The sequence below is a fragment of the Sphaerodactylus townsendi genome, linkage group LG03 (genome assembly GCF_021028975.2).
Source record: "Sphaerodactylus townsendi isolate TG3544 linkage group LG03, MPM_Stown_v2.3, whole genome shotgun sequence".
Taxonomy (NCBI): Eukaryota; Metazoa; Chordata; class Lepidosauria; order Squamata; family Sphaerodactylidae; genus Sphaerodactylus; species Sphaerodactylus townsendi.
This window is the reverse complement of record NC_059427.1, coordinates 96,440,743-96,455,929: the sequence shown is the minus strand read 5'-3', so window position 1 is coordinate 96,455,929 and position 15,187 is coordinate 96,440,743. Positions and strand designations below refer to the sequence as shown.

General features: G+C 39.2%; 1 protein-coding gene across 2 annotated transcripts in view; it reads left to right on the top strand.

Annotated features, from left to right (window-relative positions):
* The window catches only part of CPEB4 (cytoplasmic polyadenylation element binding protein 4), a 78,913-nt gene that overhangs the window by 12,154 nt on the left and 51,572 nt on the right, over positions 1-15,187 (top strand). For both annotated transcript variants that reach the window (XM_048488157.1, XM_048488156.1), the window contains exon 3: positions 12,917-12,998. In XM_048488157.1, coding sequence (XP_048344114.1) covers positions 12,917-12,998 — 82 coding nt within the window. The remainder of the gene's footprint in view (positions 1-12,916; positions 12,999-15,187) is intronic.

The following is a 15,187-nucleotide window of genomic DNA, read 5'->3' as shown; positions in this document are numbered from 1 at the left end:
CCAGCATGATAGAATGAATGAGGGAGATGCGGTTGGAGGGTGCCTGTTGCCTGGCAGCTTTGCTATCACAAGCCCCGCTGATCTTTACAGTAGTTACGCAACTTCCTCTTAAATGCATGCAGTTATACTGATAAGACTATTGATAAATGCACATATAGTAATGGTACATGACACTTGAAAGTAACTGCACTATCAGAAGAAATGGCTGATTTTTGATCTTGTGATGTAGATTTACGTTCTACAAATTGTGATTGTGGGCATGCGACACAGCCATACTTCAACAGAAGACCTACAGCCACAGCTCTAAATGGTACATCCAGCAGGTTTGTGAGAAAATCAAACCATTTAATCTCAAGTAGTGAAAACATGGGATGTTTTGGTTGCAGACACAGTCCCTGAGTTTATGCAATATAGAGGTGTTACTAGGAATTAATCTAGACATGAAGGAAACGGGGATTTGAATCATAATCATAAATACTATTACTGCAGTAAGTAGGTCTGGAAATGTTTGGCTCTTGCATTGTGTAGTCATCTTTACATTTGAAGTGTTTTTTCCCCACTGGCTGTAGCAATAAGGGTTCTTTAAATAATGGTGATGACTGCAGAACTGTAGAGTTCATTCTTCAGTATGTAAGTGCTGGGAAATATAAGAGCAATGTGCAAAATAATATAGCGGTTGGATATAGTTTATGACCTATAAACTATGACTCAATTTATTTGCTAGCATCATCACTAAACTTGGCGACTGAGGCTTTTATCTTCAAAGAATTCTCACTGTAAAAAGCTGCCCACAGCCTTTGCTACAAGCAAGTTTGTCACACCCAGAAAGGTGCTTTTGATTCTACAGCACTTGGTTTTTATACTGCCAATTTGTTGGTGAGATTGCTTCACCTTGGGAAAATGATGCAGAAACTTTAAACTTGTGACCATTCTGGTGATTCTAATGGAAACTGTCATGCCTACATCTTGTTTTTGTCTCTCTGCATGTTGCATAAATGGAACTGGGAAGTGGTTTTCAGCAGTGGAGGTTACACATAAGGTAGACATAGATATTAGTGGCCAATTATGCACAACATGGCTACTGTGTGATGGGGGAAAATGTCTGTTGCAACAAGATTTCTCATATGGACCTACTTCCTCAGACCCCCCTTTCATTTTCTTCTCCTCCCTGGGGCAGGAGCACTTCTAGCACAAATTTAATTTTGCTTCACCACCAGAGTGGGCAGATGTTCCAGGGAGAACTGCTTTGTCCCGGATCTCTTCCCTCAGCCCGTGGGCAGCCTCCTAGTTTCACCCTTCCAAGCATCTCGAGCTTCCATCCATGCCTTTCCTTTCGCCCCTGTTCCATGTTGTCTGGTTCTCTAAGTGCTTGTATTGAGATTTCAGTAAAAAAACAATCTCTTTCTGGCTCCAGGTCACCTCTTCTGCTCTGCTTCCACCCTCCCTGATGACCAGGAGGCCTTTTAAAAACTTTATTTGAAACAAGCCTCTTTTTAAAAACAAGCTTCTCTTTTGCAGTAGCTGTGCGAGTGAGCGGGTTTGAGTGAGAGAGAGTGTGTGGAGGGGAAGGGAAGGGGACAGAATAGCAGTGGAGTTAAGAGAACACGTGATGGGTGGAGTTAAGAGCAGCAGCAAAAGGCCAGTTGAGGCCAGGAAGCAGCTGTGAGGCAGGCACTGGGCTGCCTCCTTGCTTGTAAGGCAGAGAAACGTGAGGAGACTGCACTTCAGCCCCACCACACAGCTTCCAGTCCTGAGGTAAATGTCCGTGAGCAATGGACCAGTGATAATTTTAAGCTTTTCGTATTAATGTTAAAGTGTGGCCTGAACAACTGCAAAATCTTGTGCTAGTCTTTTGTCTCTATGGTATTATCACAGGGGATGGAAAAAACTGAAACATGCAAAAATCTCCACTAAACACTTATTTTATAGTTTAACACAAAATGCATCATTTGAAACTTAGCATATAATATATCTGTTTGGCTTACAGAGTTATAGCCTTCTAAGTCAATTGACTTCAATGGGCTTAAAAGTGCATACATTCAGGGTTGCACCGCTTTCTACAAACTAGATTACAAATATGCCGAGTCTACCCAGTTAAGATGCACATGGTAAGATAGCATAGGATGCAGCAGTTCTGAGCGCTCTCTGCTGCATCTTATGCTACTATAGCACATCTATCTTAATTTTTGCTGTCTGAATAGAAAAAAATTGAAATTGAAAACTGTTTTGTAGTAAACAAATGAAAGTGATCAGAAATAGTCTTATGTTGTCACAACAGGAGTACCAGTATATTTTAATATTGTTAAACTTTATAACATTAAAAATGCTGAACTATTTCATTGTGTATTGTTAAACTCAGAACAACATTTTAATTGCTGTCAAAATTATTTACATTTAAACAATAAGCTGAACATCTACAGTATGCATAATAATTATATAATGCTGTAATATCTGACATAAAATTGTTCATGCTACATATTTTATCCGCATAAACTTTGTATTAAAAATCATTTAACTCTTTCCAAATGAGGCTTTTTTTTCATTGGAGGCTTTTTTCAGTACTCCTAGCATTTCCCAGTTTTTCCATAAAAAAATCTGAAAAGCATCCTTGGAGGGACAAAAAATGCTCTCTCATCCTTTCCATGTCTAAAATGGAACTATTTTCCACTATTTTTGTACTTGTAGAATATCGCAGATGAGAAGATTAGAATAATCAGAGTTTGCAATAGGCAAGCATTCCTCCTTATTCTGTGTTTTTCTAGGTGTCAGTTTATTGCTGGAAGCATCAATATTCTTCCAAACCTGAGTTTACAGTTTTTAAAAGCTAATGTATATCATAATGATTTTTGCATGTGTTTCTAGAATGTTCAAGAGTGTCAGAGGATAAGTTTTCTGTACAGTAAATCTCATGAAACATACAGACAAAAAGAATCCCTTCTGCTTTCTCATCCTTCCTCCCTTTTCTAAGCAGCCTTTGTACAATTTAAACAGATTTCAGCTGATTTGTCTGGGTTTTTAATGTAGCTGTGCTTTAAAAAATAGCTTTTAGCTAGATTGGTATTGTAGGTAAAATATGTTCATACAAATTGGGCCCTGAATGAGTTCAGTCAAGTTAAAAATCTGAATCCAGATAACCACTGGTTACATATTTTGATTTTTTTCTTTTAAAATAGAATTGTTGTAATACAGTATAGAATTCCTGATAAGCACAGCTTCAAGCTCGGCCAAGGTTAAATAACTTGCTGTCTAATGACTAGCTTCTTATTACTACCTATACTTCTGGCAGTATTTCATTTTACAAAATATTTTTTAAGTAGAAAAGGTATAATTAATTTTATAGGGCTTCTTGTGTTGTGATTAAATAGACAAAGCAGCAGGGTGATATTGGTGTGTCTCTGAGAAGCAGCTGGCATTTCCTTATCTGTTGACAACCTTCTATTCTTTAATGGGAGAATGCATTTATTTAGTAATATGCTAATAATTTAGTAATGCATCTGTATTGGTCAGGCTCTTATTAGCACAATTTCTTGTGGACTTTCCAATTCAGTATCCTTTGAACCATCTGTTAAGGCAGAGCTTCAGATATGCTGTAGAAAACTATGCTGTAGAAAACTATGGAAGATCCAAGGATACTTTAAACTAGTGGCCTGTATTTAGTGCCTATTTTATTATGCTGATATCATCATCATACTTCAGTTCATTCATATATTTTGTAACCAAGGAAATTCAGAATAACTTGGTGCTTCTCATGGGATTTTGGGGTGTGTCGCTACTACAGTACAAAATGAATGTATTGTCTTATCAGCTATGAAAAGAACAATATTTTTAAAACGCACCCTGTTCACATATTTTAAATGGGAGAGTATCCTAAACCACACATTCTGTATACTTCATATGGCTATGTGAATACAGCACAAGTGCAACATCGGAGTACAAACAACCTTGTGAAAAGTGCCCCTTGTGATTCATCTGCTAGTCTGTGTGATTCACCTGGGATGCGTAGTTCCTTTTCTAGAAGAAGGAATAAGATTGAACATACAAGGCTACATTATAGTGGATCCAGTCATTGTTTCACTAGCTTGTACTATAACTGGCAGTAGTTCTGTATGACTTTGGACAAGGGTGTCTCCCAACCACTAGAATGAACTAGCTGCCTTCAGCCAAGAAAGGTTATGTTTTAATAACTGAAATAAACACACTAGAAGTGTAACTAGGAGTTGAACATGGTTGTGCCCTTCTCTCATTTAAAAAAATATTTACAGGAAGAGTCTGTTTTGCACATTTTGTTCATTACCACTACACAACAAAATTTAGAAATGCATGTGACTTGGTAACCTGTTTTTTCCCATGTTTGTTCAAAGCCACCCAAAGTTATTCCCAGTCCCTCAATTTGATGACTCCTTTTTAATGGAAATAAGACAAATGGTACAACCTTATGCAGAATAACTTTTTATTGGGTTGCACTGACAATTTCCTAAAATGGAGTTTTTGGTTCCATTTTGTACCTTTGTTCCTTAGACCTGTAGTGAACACTGTTGACAACAGATTCTCATTGTTCTATCCAAAGTGCACATTGATCTATGCATTATCCATGTAGTGTCTCCTCAAAACTTACTCCCAGTGGCTTATAAAACAAAGTAAAAACATTAAATACCCTGAAAATAACAAACTATTGAAAACACAGCTAGAGCTCTGGGGCTATGGGTTGGGGCTGTGGCTTAGTGGTAGAACATATGCTTTGTATTCAGACGGTCTCAGGTTCAAACCCCAGTATCTTCGCCTTAAAATAACTTGGTAGCAGGTAAAATGGAAAACCTTGACCTGAGAGTTTGAGTAGACAGTGCTCATCTTCATAGACTGGGAGCGCAACTTGATATAGGACAGCTTCTGTGCTGGTAAGACATTTTGCAACTTCCAATATGTCTCAAAAAGTTCAGGCTAGAGCCAGACTAGAATTTTAACAGATAAATCCCTTAAAAATAAATATTTTGACCAGGCACCTGAATGAGATTAGGGTGAGCCTCAAAGGGGAGAGGCATTGCTTAGACATGGTTTCCATCACTGAAAAGCCTGGACTCTGGTCATCCTCTTCCTTGACTCTGAAGCTCCAGGGGCACAGAAAGTAGGCTTGTGAGAAGAGTCTTTAATTGACGCTCTGGGCAATAGAGGTACCCTGTTTCCGAGTCATTTAATGGCCCTGATGGTATGAACAAAAACTGTTGTACCTGGAAACAAGTGGATAGCCAGCGCCATTCTTTCATCAGATATGATGCCTTTATCGTGCCCCCAAGAATAGTCTGGCTACCACACTAGCCTTCTTCAGAGGGTCGTTAGAATAAATCAGATCAGTGGGAAATGATGATGTGCAAGTTGCTTCATGTCTTCATTAGGGATATACATACAAATAAACACTGTTTTGGACCAGCTGATGTTTCTGGACTGTTTTCAAAGACAGAGCATATTATAGTAATGCAGCCTGGAGGTGATCAGAAAATGGATCACTGTGGCCAGATTCAGGGTTATATTGACAACTGCAAAGGATCTGGGACAAAATATAGATTCTATGGAGCAATATATATAGCGAGGTACAAATAATTGTATCCTGGTGCCAAGAAGGGAAAGTGGGGTCAGGATTTACATAGCTGTTAATGGTAAAATAGCAAGCTTTGAAGATGGAGGGGCAAAAAAGCAATGGGATTAGATTACCTGGATTCTGTGTTTTCTTCAACCAGGAAGCAAGGAACCGTAGGAAGGAGAAATCCTATGGATTAGGATGTACTAAAAGCACTGGGATCTAACCTGTAAAGTGAGAAAACTTACCCATCTTCCATCTTTCAGTTCTCTGAAAAAGGTTCAATTCTTATCCATCTTTGAAGGATAACACTGCTATAACAGATGCGAGAAGTGGGATTTTAGCTGTCTTTAGGCATACACTGAATGACTACAGAGTTCTTCACATTTGAGAACCATCTATTAGTGGCTCTCTCAGACACCATTGGGAGAGATGATAGGGCTACAACTGGCAGTGCACCAAATGACACTAACATCCAGTTAATGATAGAGGGATAACTATTTCAAAAAGTTCCAAATGCTTCCTTTGTGTCCCAAAGTACTCACAATTAAAATAGACCTTTTTTTCTGTAATCAGATGTAAATTGTTTGTTTTCTAAAAAGACTAAAGCATGGAATTTACAAATGCTTTCACATTGAGCAAGATCATTTTTGTGCTGCTTCTGCTACATAAATGACAGCATGAAACTATCTACTAAGTACTAAGTCAGGCATGAGTTATGTTAACCCATAGGCTTAATGAAGAAGAAGAGTTTGGATTTATACCCCATCTTTCTCTCCTGTAAAGAGAGTCAAGATGACTTACAAGCTCCTTTCCTCTCCTCTCCCCACAACAGACACCTTGTGAGGTAGGTGGGCTGAGAGAGTTCCGAAGAACTGCGACTAGCTAGCCCAAGGTCACCCAACAGGAATGTAGGAGTGCAGATACATCTGGTTCACTAGATAAGCCTCTGCCACTCAGGTGGAGGAGGTTTTTTTTCCACTGGTATGTAAACGTCTTTTGCTAAGAAGGCTGTGGTGACAAGCTTCCAGTTTTTGCTGCTTTCCGAAGTACATGAATAGAGAGCAAAGATGCACCACCTCTTTCTCTTGACATGTATGACAAGCAGAACAGCTGGATAGTGACTTGTTCCTTATTTCAGTGGTTCTCTTAATTTACATTTCCATTCCATGACTCTTGCTCTGCTGCCTATAGGCTTGGAGTCAGCACTGGTGATGACACAACTCTGGTTCCCTCTCTTTGTTACATGATTGTGATGTCATATGACTTCCAGTCATGTGCTTGCAGCTCAGTGGATCAGTGCTGCTGCCTGGGGATTAAAGGTGGGTATTGATTCTAGAGAATGGTTGACAATCATTGCGTTGACATAGAATAATCCCACTGGTTGAAACTATCAGAAATGATTAAATATTTGAGGCAAGACGTTGATCAGAATGGGCACCAAAGGGCTAATATTCTGTTATCATGTTTGTAGGGAATGGTGGCCAAAGACTTCAGCCAGTGAAGTTAATTATAATAACTATTAAGTGAGAAATTGCTGTGTTCAAAAAATGCCTGAGAGTTAATGATGATACATCAGTTAATAGTAGAAAGCAGAGGCGCATGGAGGCCATATGGCGTCCAAAGACAAAAACCCCTCCAGGCGCCCCCCCATGTGATGCAGTGTGGTGCCTGGCACAGAGTCCCACCCACACCCCTTCACCACCACTCCACACCTTCACCCCCCCCCACGCGCCACTTATCTGAGCCTGCAAGGGTGGAGTATTCTCTCTGCCAGGGCTGCTGGGCAGGGAAGAGAAGAAGGCTGTGTTGCACTAGCCCCTCTTCCCTGCCCAGCAGCACCCGTTGCACGAGTTTCTCTTGCGCCGCTGATGCAGGGGTGGGAAGAGAAGCCAGCAGGCTTCTATCTTAGTCCCTTGCACCCGTGACGTCCCTGCACCAGTGGCGGGAGAGAAACTCAAGCCGCGGGTGTGAGGGACGGGGGAGAGAAGTATGCCGGCTTCTCTTCCCACCCCTCTCCTGCCAGGGCTGCTGGGTAGGGAAGGGAAGCTGGCTGCGCCACGGCCAGCCCCCTTTCCAAGTGCAGCAGCCACTGCGTGAGGACAGCATCTGTTCACATGGGGGGGGGCGATTTTGCGCCCCCCATGTGACCAGATTAGTTGTGCCTGGGGACATGTGTTACCCCATATCCCTGGGCAAATATGCCACTGGTAGGAAGCCTGGAGATTAATGGGGAATTGCCTAGAATAGGATTCTAGGGTAGACAAGTGGTAATGGTTTATATGCTAGAATTTTAGAGATGTTCTTAATTCTCTTTAAATATATATAATTGGAAATATAAGTGCATTCTGTGAGGCCAGGTTAGGGAGCAACATCAAAAACTAAAAAGGGAGGAACTAAAAATGGAAAATCAAATATCTTAGTAGAACTAATGAAAAGGTCATCAGATATCGTGTTGCACTCTATTTTGCATCTTTCCTTTCCCCTGAAAAATGTCACGCTGGTGTTAAGTAGATGTTTTAACTGCAAATGGAGAATTGTTATTGCCATTCACACCAAATTATATTCCAATATCTGAGCATTCAAGGTAGAAATAGCATTGTCATACATTTTAGAAGTGTCATGCCCCCTCCTTTGAAAATAGGTATGGTGGTTCAATTGTTTGAAATTGCATTGTTAAATAGTGTGGTTATTGACCATGTTGGCTGGATTAAGACATGCTGAAACCCTAAATGATGTCAAGGCCTCACTCCATTACAAAGATGGTAATTTATTATAGGAATTTAAAAACAGTAGAGGCCTTGAGTACTCTGAAGCCCCAAACTGTAGTTTGCTTAGCTTGTACAGAAATCCAGCTTGGGTGCCAAATGCCCTTCTGATATCAGAATGTCCATGAGTTATAGCACCATAAACAAATTGAATGATGAACAGGCTAAGCTAAATCAAAGAGCTCGCATACCATAGTCCAAACTCATTTCCCAACCATGCTGACAGTCCTGTCCATTGAAAGTTATCGCAAATACTGCTTATGAGAACCGTCTTGTCGTATGGGGAGTGGACAGGAAAAGTGAATTCAATTATTGTGGAGATTCTCACGGATGGAATGTCCAAGAGTTATTTTTGTTGTCCATATGCATTCTAAAAATCAAAGGCAGGTGACATTAAGCAAATAAGATTCCACCTAATATTTAGAATTAAGAAATTAGAGCACAGAACACAGAACTAGGAATATTATTATCAATGGGAGCAGTGGATAAGGAAACAAATGATGAAATTAGAAGGCCCAAAGAGTAGGCAAAAGCTGATTCTGTTTTTACCCAAGGTTGTAATTCTAATCGCACTTAGTAGACTATATATCACTGAAGTCCCTGGATTTTTCAGTGTAAATATGCTTGTTTGCTTGTTTTTGTGATATCCATGCTGAAACCTGCATTTATTACTTCAGAACATACAGTTTTTGTAGAGTGTTGTAATGATTTTATCCTGATAGTTGAGAGCTGTACTAGGGTTAATTTCAGATGTGCCTGTAAGTATGCCATAGTATTTCCAGTTTCAGAGGGTAGCCATGTTGGTCTGCAATAGAATAGGTAGGCTTAAGTCCAGTAGCTCTTTAGACCAACAAGATTTTGGGGGTATAATAAAGGGAGATTTGACTTTCAAAAAGCTTATGCCCCCAAAATCTTGTTGGTCTCTCAGGTGGTTTCACCCACATTCAGTTGCACTATTTCCAGAGATTCTGCCCTTTCTGTTGGTGCAGAGGCAGTTGTTTAATTTGTCTACTGTAGTGTACTTGTGATGGACACTTAAGTTGATCACTTCTGTCATAGGGAAGTAGTTTTGCTTGCAAGTGTATGGCATGTAAAGATCATGTCCTGCTGCTCCAAGCTTGAAGATGCAGGAAAAGAAGGATATACTCCTGTTTTTGTAGTAACAGTGTAATACTTTGTCTAAAGTAGAGCTGACGTCTGGCATTCATCTGTCTAAAGAATTTCCTGAAGTACCTTCTTTTAAAATTTAGTTCACTAATAACCAGGCATGTTTGCCTTGGAAAATTACATCAAAAGTTGGGAGGCAAACTAGGCATGTGTGTATAGTTCATCAGACTCTCATTGCTTATCCTGAGTGAATTCTTACTGTGTGTGGAATGAACCACCTCTTTTTAAGATGTTTCCCAGACATCTTATTTTGGATGTGTGGAGTGAAAAGAAGCTTTCGTCTCTTTTTAAGATGTCTCACAGACGTCTTTTTTGTGCTGTGCAGAATGAACCTTTATTATATAGAACACAAGGCAATTTGGAGTACCAGTATTTTCAGCAAATAGAATTCCGAGCAGTTTTTATTGTGGAGTATGTGAAACTGCTGCTAGGCATATAGTACTGGCAAATAATGTTTTGATCTACTATCCTACTACAGTAAAGATTTAGTTACTATTTTTAGTCAATTGATGAGTTCTTTGAATTTTGAATGTTGGAGGACAGCTTGGAGCTTACACCCTAAAAGATTATTTGGCAAGATTTATTTTATATTTTCAACTCCAATTGTTGTACCCGATCAAAAAATACAAATGAGAATCTATTGTGTTAATGAAGCACAAAGAAAGTTATCAGTTGGCAAGTCAAAAGATAATTTTTTGGTTATTAGACTGATTTTTACTATTTTTAATTATTATTATTATTATTATTATTATTATTATTATTATTATTATTATTATTATTAATAATAATAATAATAATAATAATAATAATAATTTCCAATAATTAATAATAATTAATTTACTACTACTACTAATAATAATACTAATAATTAATAATAATAAAAATCTGTATCCTGTCCATTTCCAACGAGGATTGGACACTGGGTGGCTTATATATATAATTTCTCTGCTATAATTTGTAGTGTTATGCTCTGGCTTCCAACTTTGCTTTTTTGTTGGTCTTTGTTGGATTGTTATTTTTTTATTAATGTTTAAGTATATTAATCTTGCCAAGAGACTAAATAAGAGAAATGTAGTAGTTATTCAGGATAAATGAAGATAAGATCATTACCAAAGTTATCTTGGCACATGTTACTACTTAGTTAATATCAATATGAGTACTTAGAATAGCCAATAATTATTTTACATTTCCTGTATTTAAAATTTTGTTTATCTATCTGCCTTTCTAAATCTGCCTGCACTGAAGTTTAAAGTTACCATTCTCAATATCTTTTAATCAGGACTTGAAGAGTGATACTGATTATACTTGATAAACAGAGCCTTGCAGCAAATATGTTACTATTGTGATTCAACTTTCCAAGCAGGACTGGCTGTGGTTACTTGGTTCTTTTTCTTTGCTCCATTATATCTTTTTAAACAATATTCCAGACCACCTTTATAGTTCATAGTAATAAATAATAAAGTAGTTATTTTATAAGTAATGAATATACAGCAGAAAATCCATGCTTATTTCATTTATAAAATCAGCAACAAACCATACATATTGGAATTGGAAAACTAACATGCCTCAGAGAATGAAAATACTTTCAATCAATGTCTAAAACCAAATGTTATAGCTTAGCTGGTTTCCCTAGACAGAATTTCATGGTTGTGGCACCATGATAGAAAAAGCCTGATCCATGTGTACTATTAAGTATAATTCTTCATGGAATTGGGAGGAGGGGTAAGGAACAGGGATCTTGAATACATCTCTACTTGTACACTCATATGAGAAAGAAACTTCTCTAAAACATCTGGCATGTTGTAAGGATTTCCTGCCTTGTGACAGGGTATATTGAAGTTCCTTGTAGTTGGTCTTCTAGGTTGACCTTAGCGGTAAACTAAATTGTAGTGCAATGGACCACATACTACATATGAACTATTAACTGGTGTATATGAGCAAATCTCACTGGCATAATGCCCATTGGGCAAGGTGGGCAGCTGCCCAGGGCATCACCTTGTGGGGGGTATCAAAATGCTGGGTTCGGTTTTGGGTATTTTAGTGGTTTTCCATTTGTGGCCTGCAGGGAGCGCAGTTTTTAGGCTAACGGCACCAAAATTTCAGCGTATCGTCAGGAGACTGTCCTTATGCTACCCCCCAAGTTTGGTGAGGTTTGGTTTGGGGAGTCCAAAGTTATGGACTCCCAAAGGGGGTACCCCTATCCCCCATTGTTTCCAATGGGAGCTAATAGGAGATGGGGGCTACAGTTTTGAGGGTCAATAACTTTGGCCCCCCTGAACCAAACTACACAAAACTTGGGGGGTATCATTAGGGCAGTCTCCTGATGAGACCCTGAAAGTTTTGAGACTGTGCCTTCAGAACTGTGCCCCCCCCCCCCGCCTGCAACCCCCATTGACAGCAATGCAGAAAACTCAATGCAGAACAAAGATTCTTGGGCAAATTTCTAGGATGTTCCTGCAGGGGGTGCATTTTTTGATGTATCGGCACCAAAATTTCAGGGTATCATCTGGAGATGATGGCACCCCCCAAGCTTGGTGCAGTTTGGTTCAGGGGGGCCAAAGTTATGGACCCTCAAAACTGTAGCCCCCATCTCCTATTAGCTCCCATTGGAAACAATGGGGGATGGGGCACCCTCTTTGGGAGTCCATAACTTTGGAAAACCTCACCAAACTTGGGGAGCAGCATAAGAACAGTCTCCCGATGATATGCTGAAATTTTGGTGCTGATATGTCTACAAATGCATCCCCTACAGGCACCAATGTCCTGATGCAAAAAGTTTTTTGGTCATGGTGGAGTGGCCGCCCATGGGGGGGGGGGGGCATCCAACTCAGGTTTTGCCCAGGGCTACAGTTTGCCCAGAGCTGCCTCGTTACGCCCCTGGCAAATCTGAAGTTATATTTCAGTATTTTTGTGTGCTTTTTTGACATTTTCATTCAGTTCCCATTTTCCATTGCTGACAGAACACTTTCCTGGGGGTGGGGGTGGGGGTGGGGTGATTTGTGCATTTTTTTCCTCCAACAATCAACCTCCTTCCCTATGCTGTTCTTGGGGAAGTAGGGTACACTTTACCCCAGGAGTAGAGTGTGCTCCCATGTGCCAGTAAACCTACTCCAAAATCTCTTTGGGAGAGCAAGAGAGAGAGAAAGTACCATTCCATGAGTTTTGTTATTTGTGCATCCCTACGCTTTATTTGGAGCTTTTAGGTGATATCCCACTGAAGGGCTGAACACACTGAACACATCAGGAAATGCTGCGTTCTTTCTGAGCTCTTGTTTCTTTAAACTGCTTCTAATCTTCATTTTTATTGTTGTTAGCATTATGGCTTCTTATTTGAAATCTAACTCAGGAAGCTTTTGCTTAGCTACTGTTATTGTTCTTTTTCTAAACTGGCATTTGTGTTTATCTGCAGGACCGCACAAGAACTTTTGACATGCATTCACTGGAGAATTCACTAATTGATATAATGAGAGCTGAAAATGACTCACTGAAAGGTAAACTTGGATTACTATCATTTTGTAGTAAATAGGATGACATAATTGTGCAGAATATGAAATATGAGTACTTTTCAGAATACCTAAGGCAGCTGCTTTCCCTACTACTTACAGGTGGGTTAATTGAGCTTGCCATTTTCATCTACCTTAAAAGGAAACTGTTGTAAAATGTTTGTATATATCTAATGTTTTTCTTACCATAAGGGAGCTTAAAAACCCAGGTCAGGTTTGTCAGTGCTCATAGCTTGAAATTTGTAACCTCAACTTAAAGATGAAGCCTTACCTAGTTAGAGGTAAAATGTATTTGGCCAGCTGACAATTTCCCCTTAATATTTACTGAATTCATATATTCTGCCCAATTCTTTTTTTTTCTGGAATAAATTGCAAGAGTTGTTCAAATACTGGAGGTTTTGTTGTAGCATGGGGTGGAACGCATGAGCTAGTCCTTCGCCTATGTAAGCCATCTTGTAAACTGGCGGAAAAGAGGGTCAAAAAAGTATCTGTTGTAGAACTTTGGTTTGATTAAAATTATAGGCTCTGTTTTCAAGAGTCATTGTGGCCGCTTTGTAATCTGTATAATGAGGTATAATAAGAATTAAAAGAAATATTGTCATCAAATGAAATATTGTAGCTCAGATAATAATGGACATTTGAAACATGATGGTTTTATACTTTAGTTACTTTGCTTTGGTGGGTCTGAGCATTATGGGAAACATGGTTTCCATGTGCCAGTAAACCTTCTCCAAACTCTCTCTGTGTCTGCCTGCCTATGTTGGCAGATGGAGTTTAGCAGCCTTGACTCCTCTGGGTTTAGTGGGAGAAATACCTTTTAGCCTATGGGAATGACATTTCTCAGGATGCTGAGTAGTCCAGGCACCCTTGAACCTCCAAACAGGGAGGCTTAAACAGAAGGATTAGCGTCCCCAATACCTCTTGTACTTTAGCTTGGATCCCTTTGTAATTCTCTGTTAATGGAAGGCATTTCCATCTGCTAGTGCAAGGTAATTCCATTCATGAATGTGGAGTATGAATAAGGGTCTTTGTCTAGCAAATCAAATAATGCTATTGCCACTTTTAAAAACCAAAAATTCAACTTCTTTGAGAGATTTATGAAGCTACGTAATCACAAAATGGCTTGAATCATAACATAGCAGAAACCATATGTTATCCAATTCATTTATCTTGCTATGGGTCAGTGCTTAAGCAATAATTATAAGTTACAAGTCTTGGAGTTTCATATATCTGGCTTTTTATTTATCTACTTTGTCCAGAGGCTTTTGTTGTAGTTTGTTGCTGACCTTGGGGTGACTAGAACAGATTGATGGTCTTCCTTGAAAGTAAATTTTTTTCTATTGCTGATGTTGCTGCTAGTAATGGAATTAACTCACACTTTAATAGTGCTTCTTGTCTAGAAGAACCCCAAAATGCTTGACAGACGGGCTGGCCAGAGTTTCACCATCCCACTTCTAGGGTGAAAAGCAACAGCTATTAATGTCATCAAACCCACATGGAGATTTAGGGTAGGGAATAAATTATCTGGGTTAAACTTGTGCCAAATTATCCTCAGTAGCAGTTTTTTTTCCTCTGAGAAGAAGAAGCTAACAGACTCAGCCAGACTGAATGCCAACAGTCAGCTTTAAAACATATGAAGGAGAGAGTAACATATGAACATGTTACATCATATTGACGAACTACAATCTCCTTTCATTCTGTAGGCATATACTGAAATCAGACATAATTTAACTTCTTTGTAGGATGGTATTTACACAGAATAATGTAATGTTTGCTGCAAGCAGTATTGGATACAGGCAACTTCCCATGGCCAGAACAGTAATTTAGTGTTAGATGTGTCACTGAGGTTGGTCCAAGAGCTTTTCAGAAGATATGAGGATCTACAACTTAAGTCTTCTGTATTGTGTAGTAGCTAATGTGGTATAGATCCAGAGATGTGGAAGTGGGAACATAACTAGACAACGTAATTCTGCTTGTGCAAGATGCTGTACCACACCTAATTCTTTCCTCCCTAAGTAATATAGTGCCTGGAAATTAGGTGCATGAGATTTTGCACAAGGAGGGCAAACTAGACATGACAGCATCCTTGTGACTACCAAGAGGATGCTGTCTCAATGTTAAAATGATTTTAAAATGCTGCAAAGGCAGAGGTGGGATCCAGCAGGTTCTCACAGGTT